The sequence below is a fragment of the Molothrus aeneus genome, chromosome 15 (genome assembly GCF_037042795.1).
Source record: "Molothrus aeneus isolate 106 chromosome 15, BPBGC_Maene_1.0, whole genome shotgun sequence".
Classification (NCBI taxonomy): Eukaryota; Metazoa; Chordata; class Aves; order Passeriformes; family Icteridae; genus Molothrus; species Molothrus aeneus.
The window spans coordinates 11,129,208-11,139,320 of NC_089660.1; the positions used below are offsets into that span (position 1 = coordinate 11,129,208).

Sequence of the window (10,113 nt, forward strand, 5' to 3'; positions counted from 1 at the left end):
TGCTCTGAGTCGGGTCTGACCCGCAGATGATGGCAAATACAAACTCACTACCAGCACCAGGGCTCCCCTTCCCTGCCATGGAGGATTCCACCCACCAGCTGCACTTGGAAGAGGCTGGGGGGTAGAGCAAACTAAATTCTTTGTGCTTTCATGAGTCATGAAAAAACCCCTCCAACTGTCTCAACAGTGCATCTGTTTGGGTGTTTTCAAGGAAGCTGGAATGCATCCTCAGAGCTCTTCCATGAGAAAAAGTAAACATGTCATATATAAAACATTTTATTAAACAACATTTTATACAACACTTTATATACAAAAATAAAATGTACATGAAAAATAATCTTTTCCAGCTTAGTGATTTGATTCCTATCTATTACACACACACATTAGAACCTCTTCCATCCAGCACTTGCCTGCATATGCTGATCCAGAAGATCTGTGGGATGTTACAGCTGGTGTGCAGTACTGGAGGAATCCCCACAGAGTGCCAGAAGGAATCTACAAAAGGCATGGTAAAAATAAAGAGCTCTGCCCCTATCAGTGCAAAATTGTTTCATGCAGCAGCTCTTGAACTCTTCTGGGGAAAGGGATTGGGCATGTCTATGGCAGAGAGCATCCTAGGAGTGCACCTGGGGAATGGACTAGGTGGAAGCAAAGCCTAAACTGAATCTTCACATTTTAGTGGTCTATTTACAGAGTTGAAGGGTCTGAAAGGTGAACTATATGATGGAGTAAATCAAAGAAGAGATGGCCCATTAGCGTAATTTCTCTCCAGAAGTGTAATGACAGTTAAGCTCAACGTCACCAGTGTTGCACAGGTAAGCAGCAATCAAAACTAACAGTCAGAGACTTGTCTGCAGTGTCTCCTCTAGGCACTCTGTGGGTAAAGTGCTCGTCACAGCACACATGGGGAGGATGGTAACCGGCTCCCCAGGCCTGTGGCACCCCACCAGCTCAGGCTCCATGGCACAGTGACACCTTCCAGCAGAAGCTTCACCTCCAGAGCAGTGAGGTGGGAGCTGCAGCTGAGCACCTTGAGCACCAGAGTTCTGCCAGTGGGATGGGTTCGTTGTGAACATTGATCATGGTGGTTTTCATGCTAACCCTTCCAGGCCTACAGTTCAAACGGAATAGAAAAGCCACTTTCATCCTTCAGTCAGTAACAAAAAAAACTTCTTCCACTCTCCCACGCTTGTTGAAGTTTTGATCTAAGAGCAGTCTGTGGTTGGAGGAAGCCAAGGGTTTACAATCCACAGGGAATGACTTGCATGGTTGGCCTCACTGTATCCAGCCAGGAGAAGTCTAGGTTTTTCTGGTCGTAGAGCCTGAAATCTATCTCTCCTAGGGAAAAGGAACCAAGAATGGGCACTGAATCAATGCAGCAAGAGCAAAATAGCATATAGATATATTAAAAATAAATATCAAAAATGGAAAGATTTCTCAGATGATAGTAAATACTTTATTATTTTCCTAAAACACATCAAATGCTTTCTATTAAACTGTTTCATTTAAGCTATTGCTAGAGGAAATTCTTCAGTTATATTCCAAGGAGTTCCTGAAAGCCAACCTAACTTACACATGTGTAACCCTGAAATCTGCAGGCTTTGCTTACTGGAGCTGTTTTTGACTTTTCTTTTTTGTCAACAAATTCCTTACAGCCTTCCAACAGGCTGCTTGGCAATCTCATAACATAAGGATGGTGAATTCCACCATTTCCTTTGCTGCCTCCCAGTCAGTGCCTTTTCAGCATCCCCCTGTGGCCCTGACTGTCAGGGCCAGCCCAGGAGCTGTACCTGATGTGGTGTCAATGTCCCCATCCTGCTCCTTGTATCCGTAGGTGCTGCACAGGCTCTGGGTGCCTGACTCGTTGGTCAGAAAGCCTTTCCCCCCAATGCTGGTGCTGTGCCAGTCTTGGGCTGGTCCAAGCAGCTGCAAGAGAACAAGGAGATGGTAAAAACTGCTCCTTCCTGCTGTGGGTGCAATGTTTACTTGCCATTAATTAGAAGACAGGTGAGCAACAGGATCTATTTTCTCATGCTAAGTTATAGAAAACTTGTTTTGTCAGTTTAAAAAAAAAAGTTCATGGAAAACAGCAAGGGCTGGAGCACCTTTTCATCTCTTCCTATCTTATCAGTGGGATGAGCATGACCATGTCTGGAAATGCAGATTAGGAGCTAAACATGTCAGAGGTGGGGGAAGGGCAAAACTGAAAAGTCCAGAGGATCATTGCACACCCTAATACAACAACCTGAGAGCAAGGAAATGGCCTCAAGTTGTGCCAAGGGAATATATATATATATATATATATATATATTTATAATGGGTATTAGGGAAGAAATTTTCATGGAAAGGATTGTCAAGCATTGGAACAGGCTGACCAGGGAAGTGGTGGACTAAGTGGTGGACTCATCATCCCTGGAATTGTTCAAAAAGTGATGATATGGCACCTGAGGACATGTTTAATTAACATGGTGGTGGTGCTGGGCTGATGGTTGGACTTGATGTCTTAGAGGTCTTTTCCAACCTTAATGATTCTTTGATTCTATGAACCTCTAGTCCTAGCAGTACTCAGTAACTTCCTCTGACTTTCACATGAAGGGTAAATATTTCCCTTGGTGTGTCCTCTCCAGTTCATGATTGCAAAGCAGCTTTCTTTTTATTTTTAATTTTTCAGGCTTCCTCATTAAGAAGGAGTACGTTCAGCTCATTTGAGACTGGATCAGATCCCTGCTCCCCTTTCTCTCTTGGTACAAACACCAACTTTGGACAATTTTATTCCGACCAGAAAATCTGCTTTTACCTTTAAAATATCCTGATTTATTTCCTCTTCATCTTCGTCTGTGACTGTTTTGTAAGCACATAAAAAAAGGGGAAGAAAACATAGATGTCAAGTTTTAGCCCTCATACTTCTGTTTCTTCACCACAAAACCTGCTTCATATTCTCTTGTCACACAACATGACCACATTTTATTCATGCCCTCCCCCGACTCCTCACAGCCCTTCATCTCTGATGCTCTTCAGCAACTGCATGTGGAGGTGCAGGGCTCCAGCCAGCTCTGATGCCTCCCCAGGGCTCAACAGAGCAGAGCCCACTTGCTGTGGAAGGTGAGAGGAGGAAGATGATTTGCACCCCGAGTGAAGAACCACTCTGATCTATCCACGTTAATTATTTCTTTCAGTGGCAAGCATGGCTACCTCCACCATCTCTGCTGGAGCAGGAGGCATTTCAGAGCCTTTCACCCATGGGTAGGTGGCATGTGCCAGCTCTTCCCTTCTGCACCCTGGTTGGTTTGGTAACTCCAAATTCCCAAAATCTATCAGGTGGGGGTTGTTTTTTCTACAAGATAGCTCTTGTTTCTCCTGTTGGCCCAGGCACTCCTTCATCCTGCTGCCTTGCCTCCAGCAGAGCAGTGAAAGGCTGGGCTGGGAAAAAGGAAATACCCACCCTCTGAGGAGGAAGCCAGGGGAGACACCTGGAGCTGGTAGAGGTCGTTGGTGCTGTCAGCCATGGTCACCTCCATCGGTGGCCTCCAGTCGCTCAGGGAGCCGCTCACCTCGCAGGAGGACAGGTCTGCGGGATGCACCAGGGGTTGGCACTCACAGGACAGACAGACAGCCCTCTTTCCTCCCTCCCACTCTGACACTGCAGCCGCCCCAGCCCCAGGACTCATCTTGGACCGTGGGTTTAGCACAAATGGCATTTTCCACTCTGCTCAGCCCTAAACCCAGCGTCTTACCTAAGGTGATGGCTGGGCTCTCCACCTCCACTTCCTGCCCTGCATAGTCGTGAATGGTGTAGCCACTGTGGTCATCTGGCAGAGGAGTGTTGGTTAAGCTTTCTGCTGACTCTTTCAGCCTTGTCTCTTCATAACACTGAAAACAAGGGTAAAGCATGAAAGACTTGTCTAAGAACGTGCAAGTTCCCATATGAAAAAAGTTAAGAAAGAAAACCACCAAAACCTCTAACTTCTTAAGCTGCCTCTACAGACACATACATACCTTTCTCTTGCTCTTGTTTCTTGCCTCTCTTGAAGACTTTGACTTCCTTTCTGTGAAATAAAATAAGACGAATGTGAGAAAGGGCTGCACATTTTAGGCAAGTGTGAGCTCTTGCAGCCTTGAAACCTGCTCAGCAAGCTCAGCTACTGCCACCACCAGCCATACCCCTGACCCCCTGATGCTGCCTTTGGGCATGTTTAAGGAATTTGGGATAAAATGAACTGTTTGTACAAGCTGTTCCCAGCAATGCCCAGTGAGCAAGCCCAGTAGCACCAGTGCTACCAACAGGTCAGTCACCCCCTGCTTGTATAGAGCAGGACCTTTAAGTGCTGTTTAAGCAGTGGATTGCCAAGGGTTTACCTTTCTTCTGGTGCTTTGTCAAGGGTGGCAGCATCCTGTAAACCCTGACAGCACTGGAGCCCTTGTTGATGCTTTTATCCTTCACTTCTTCAATGTCAGGCAGGGAATTCATGGCACAGCGGAAATTTGCCTTCCACGTTTTTGGATCAGGATCTTTCTCACCTTCTTTATACCTTCCTATAAATAAGAGATGGGTTGTGTATTTTAGACTTCCCAGTGCTGGTTTTTCCCACCAAAAGATACCAACATTCTATTTTCTGGCATACATGCTAGTAGTTAATCTAACTACCAGTGTAAGGCAAGGCAAAAAAAAAGCCTTGTTCAAGCCAGTCATGTGAGTGATGGGAATGCAAAGGCAGCACCCACCTGTGTGAATGGCCCAGCTCCTGAAAAGGCAGGCATCCTTCTCCATGTCCCAGCCATGCTTAGCTGCATGTTTCCATGGGATCTGAAAGATCCTCTTATCCTGAAATTTAACCAGTAGAGATTTGAATTTAAAAAGAAATGTCACATGCCAGTTTGGAATGATGGATTTAATCAGAGTTCTCAGTTGCATCTCAGAAATGTTCTAACACCCCTGCTCTGTATTTTAGAGCAGGGGGGGTTATAACTATTGGCATATAACTACAATGGTTATTTAATCAATATTTTAATTAAATAGCCATTTTCCATCTATTTTGTTCATGGCATTTAAGGCTTTATATGATTTCTGAAATTGGGAAAAAAAACCCAAAGGTACTACAGTACAGTAGAAGTCAGAAATATTATCAACTTTATCCCCAAATAATTTCAATACATTGCATCTAACTTATTATTATGTCATAAATTAAAGCATTTTTTCTAGATAGATTTTGTCAGAGAATCCCCTTTTTTAAGTTGCCCATAATATCCTGCAGCAATCCTACAAAAAATGTAGCTTAAATGTCCTCTAGGGGTGGATATGGAAACTTCAGAGGCTTGGTTCAATAAACTCAGTGATCTCGACCTGTGCTACACCCTGGTAACAGGGATATGCCTTACAGACCAAAAAATCCAACATTTCCTTCAGGCAGGATCTTAAAAATGGAAGCAACTGGAGTGTAACAGCAGCTGCTTATCTGGAACAGGAGGTGACTTGGCTCAATGAGCAGCAGGAGTTAAAAGCGATTTTGAAGGTTTCTTCATTCTCCAACATACCCAGAATGTTTTCATTGCAATTTATCATTCCCCTCCTGGGAATTTTCCGAGGAAAAATGGAACTACTCCACTGTGTACCAAGCAGAGCTATCTTTTCTGCAAACAAAAGCTGTTGCTTTTTAAGCATAATGCTGGCAGGTTTTCTCCATGTCTTTTCCTTTATGATCTTGATTTGTGTTTAGTGTCATTTAAGAACAAGGAATATTAATGCTACACAAGTAGTACTACTAACGATGATGACAGTACAAAGCAGCCTCACCTTGTTAATCCATATCAGTCCAGGTATTTGATTGGAATCAATCTGCATTTCCAACCACGGCCTCATGCGCATTCTTGACACCGGCATGTTGGCTGTGCAAGGAGTGACGAACAGGTCAGACAAACTCTCATCGCTGTTTTAAGCACTCTGCAGTGTCGCCCCTCCCATGCCGCCTGTGCTCAGCATCACCAGTGTGCTACCGAGAGCTACTTTTCCAGAGTCTCAACTCGTTCAGTGGCTCTCACCCTCTCCTGGAGGGAAGTGCTTCCTGCTCCGCCTGGCTCAGCTCCAAAGCAGGGCCAAGGTTTGGAATTCGGCAGAGGCCGATGGCAGCACTGGGTGCTCAGCCCGTGCTGCGTGGGGAGCTCTGCTGGGACCGCTCAGCCCGCGGGGAGCCCGGTTCTGAGCCCGGTTCCGAGCCCGTTTTGGGTCCCGCCACCACCGCCACCGGGTGCGGGTGCCCCCCCGCCCTACAGCCACCGACTGCAAAATCCTCTCCTCAAAAGTTTATTATTAATTAAGTTGCGCAAGGCAGGGGCAGCGGTGCTGCTGCAGGTGGGATCCCCAGTCCCACCGCGACCCGTCCCGAGCAGCGCCGCGAGCACCGGCCCTGCTGGCGCTTCCTTCGCACAAATAATTTCCTGTTTGCGGTGTTTTTCCAAGACACACGGCCCAAGACTGCCCCAAGAACGCGTTTCTAACTTTCACCAACAACCTGCTCGGCGGAGTCCCGGAGAGTGCCCGCCCCGGGCCAGGGTGTGCCAAGAGCTGCCCCGAGCAGCGGGGCTCGGGCCGCCCGCTCCGCTCCGCCGGGGCTCAGCGGCCGAGAGGAGCCGAGCCCGGCCCCGCGGCTCCGCACGGACAGCCCGGCCCGGCCCAGCCTGTCCCCCAGGGCTTGTGCGTGCCCCGCGGCCGCTGCCCGCAGGAGGATGCGCGGTGCCCACCCCGCCGGCTGCGGGGCAGTGCCCCCGCTCCGCCTCCACAACCGCTCCGCTCACGGGGGCCGGCGCTGCCGCCTCTCGACCAGCGCAATTCAGCGGCGCCGAGCCCCTGGCACCGCTCCCAGGGACCCTGCGGGGCGCCTTCCTTCCCCTGGAGCCTCCGTGCTGCGCAAAGCGGGGGCTAACGGCGGGATGGGATAGGGTAGGATAAGACAGGATGGGACAGGATGGGATAGGGTGGATAGGATAGGATGGGATAGGGTGCAGCAGGACCCACCTGCGCTGTGCCCTGCAGTGCCGAGCTGTGGCTCTCCCGGCCGACGCGCACCCTCCGCCCGCCGCCCGGCTCTGGCAGCCGCGGGCCGCGCCCGCGGGTATAACGCGGCGGCTCCGGGATTCCCCGCGCCCGGGCCCGGCCGCCGCCCGGCCAATCCGCGCCGCGGCGAGGGGTGGACGCGCCCGTCATTGGCGGCCGCCGCAGCATCACTTCGGGGAAATCACGCTGTTGTAGCACCAGCGGCTCGGGGGGCGCGGCTCCCCCGCTGCCGGCCCGGCCCCGCCCCGCCGCTCGCCCGCGCTTCCCCCGCCGGAACCAGCGCCGCCCGGGATCCAGCGCCGAGCCCCCGTCCCACCGAAGGATCCACCTTCTATCCCATGGAGGGATCTAGTCCCTGTCCCACAGAGATATCCAGTCCCTGTCCCATGGAGGGACCCTGTCCCCGTCCTCCCAAGGGACCCAGCCCCCGTCCCGCAGGGATATCCTGTTCCCTTCCCAGCCCCCTTTTCAGGAAGAGACGGTGGAGTCGCCAGAGCATTTCCTGTGCACATCACGGTGCACCTAAACCAGGGACCAGCCTGCGCCAGGTACCCGCCTGGCCTCAGCACACCAGCGGCAGGTGGCAAGGGGAATGGCTTCATGCTTAGCAGAAGGATAGGTTCTGATTAGATATTAAAAAGAAATTCTTGCCTGTGATGGTGGTGACACCCTGCAACAGGTTGCCCAGAGAGGATGTTCTGTCCCTGAAAGTGTTCAAGGATAGCTTGGATGGGGCTTGAAGCAACCTGGTCTGGTGGAAGGTGTCCTTATTCCAAGGTGTTGGCAACTTTAAGGTCTTTTCCAATCCAAAACACCCTGGGATTTTGTGATTCTATGATAAATGGTGGCCAGTGGTGTTATCCCCTCTTATCCCTCTTGGAGGAAGCCTGAGGAAGGGAAATGGCAGCATGGCAGAAGGCTACTGAAGCCATCAGGATTTCTCTTCAGTCCACTGTAACTGTATGACAGGGAGATTAGATTTTCACCCAATGACTTCAAGGTGCATTCTATTCAGCAGAATATTCGAGCATTTTTAATTAATTACATAATTTGAATGAAGGTTTGTAGTCATATGCAACAGGAATTTATACTGGGGAGAGGTACAAAGATGCATGGGCAGCTGAGACAGGAGTGTGACACCACTGCACTGATTGCCTGCTCTGGCAAGTTTTCTTCTTTTAATACAAAGATAAAAGAAAAGCCCCAACCAGGTTGGTTTCAACTGCAGAGAAACACCCTGTAGGAGTCCCATGCTTTCTCTTAACTAACGTTTTTTGTCTGCTTGGCACACTTAACTTGTGGTGGGATCCTCCAGTTGGGTCTTTATGCTGAGAGAGGCACAATTCACCACCGAGATTTCACTGTAGATAAAGATACAACACATTAGGTAAATTAAAAAATAATCAAAGAAGGAGAGATACTAGGTATTACTAGGACAAATAGAAACTAACATAAACATAACCTGAAAAAGACAGAAGATATTTGATGTTTCAGTGTAAATGTCATCTACAAAAATAGTCACACCACCTCTTATACAACATAAATATTGACAAAAAAAGATTATGCTTTTGAGTTACAGCCTCCCATGGTTTGCTTTCATTGCTCACCCAGCTTTAGAAAAAATTAATTCTGAGCTTCCTGGTTTCATGGGCCAAGATCTGCACATACCAAATGTATCAAACACCTTAAATGAATTTTGAACAGTAACTTTTTTTTTATTCATGATTTCAGTACTTTTGAGACCCTTACTGCCTTTTTTAGTCTGTATCTTGTCAGGAATTGACATCAGACACCAAATAAATTGACCTAGAATAGAAATGCATGAAGGAAAGTTAACAGCCCCACCCCTCAATCTCCCCTTCTTTCCTTGGGTTTAAACCCAGGCAGATCCTGCTTAATGACACCTAATTGACCTTTCTATCTCTGTCCTGCCCCACATCTGCATGGCACGTTTCCATGGAGCAGGGCCTGCCCAGCCTGGGATGCCCTTATGCTCGTTTGTTTCTTTGCTATCTTTATGCTGAAAGAAGGAAATAACTTGTGTCTCCACAATGTTATTGAGTGTCAGGCTCCCTCCCAGCACTCTTACAAAGCCTCCTCCTTATTAAACTGAGTCCTTCCTATCATTTATCTCACTACACTAACCACCCTTTCAGCAGCTTACCTAAGGTAGCAAGAATATACACTTAAATTTGTCATGTATAAAAGTATAATGAAGGAATAATCTCAGGGAGTCATATGGTTGGCCATAAAGCCCTTCTGCTCCACCCAGTTAATCACCCAAGAATTTCCATAATGTCAACATCTTTATTCTCTGCAGAATCATAGCCCTGCTCCAGCCTTATTTGACAGGTGTCTTACCTTGGACACCTTTTTTCATATTCCCTCCATGAATTACCATTTCCCTTGTTTTATCAGTAAGATAAGACACAGAGATCACTGACATTTTATCACATTTACTTGATCCAGGGGCATCCCCATCTAGGATTGTTGAATGCAGAAGTAATATCTAATAGTATCTTTAATTAAAACCAAATTCAATCCCAAACTGATCCTCCAGCAAGTAGTGTTTGTTATTCTATAACACAGACCTCTCCCTCTCAGCCAGTGCCCTGAGATAAAGAGCTCCTGGGAAAACTGGAATCCAACTGATACCAAAAAGGTGACCTGGATGACATCAGCCATGGAGCTCCTGGCATGGCCTCCAAGGAGGGGGGTTATGGATCAGATACAGAGGCTCAAACAGGGGTCTTTTTTCTCTGGCATCATTGCTCTTCCTGTTTAAGCAGCTCAGGGTGGCTCTGATCCTGTGCTAATGGAAGAAATCGTGGTTAATGTAGAACCCTGTGTGCCATGGGGTGAACCTGAGGCTCTGAACATCCAGGAACACTTTGAGGAGCTGGAAGGTAAAGGGCAGAAAACCAGCACACTTCAGGGCAGGCATGCTTGCCAAGGTGGGCACAGACTGAAGAGCTGCATTCACCTCCAGGTGAGCCTTGGGTTCTAAATCTCTAAGGTGTCCTGGGGGAAAGACCTTGAGCTTGTACCAAGAGCTCCTGACAGTC

The 10,113-nt window shown here is 48.2% G+C and overlaps 1 protein-coding gene across 1 annotated transcript; it reads right to left on the bottom strand.

Moving 5' to 3' along the window:
* Positions 1–260: 260 nt before the first annotated feature.
* Positions 261–7,120, bottom strand: IRF1 (interferon regulatory factor 1). Its single transcript, XM_066560086.1, has 10 exons — positions 7,010–7,120; positions 5,792–5,883; positions 4,723–4,822; positions 4,357–4,533; positions 3,997–4,046; positions 3,735–3,870; positions 3,443–3,568; positions 2,798–2,841; positions 1,791–1,926; positions 261–1,338 (listed from the first exon to the last, which is right to left on the bottom strand). Exons 2-10 carry the CDS (start codon positions 5,876–5,878, stop codon positions 1,241–1,243), a joined length of 954 nt encoding a protein of 317 aa, XP_066416183.1. The 5' UTR covers positions 5,879–5,883; positions 7,010–7,120; the 3' UTR covers positions 261–1,240.
* Positions 7,121–10,113: the final 2,993 nt, after the last annotated feature.

What these genes read in the sequence shown, in the direction of transcription:
- IRF1 (XM_066560086.1), bottom strand. Translation starts at nt 5,878, where the DNA reads ATGCCGGTGTCAAGAATGCGCATGAGGCCGTGGTTGGAAATGCAGATT. An exon ending in GAGCTGGGCCATTCACACAG is followed by an intron (nt 4,534 to 4,722) that starts GTGGGTGCTGCC and finishes TCTTATTTATAG; the next exon opens with GAAGGTATAAAGAAGGTGAG. An exon ending in TAAATCAGGATATTTTAAAG is followed by an intron (nt 1,927 to 2,797) that starts GTAAAAGCAGAT and finishes GTTCTCTTGCAG; the next exon opens with CTGCTTGGACCAGCCCAAGA.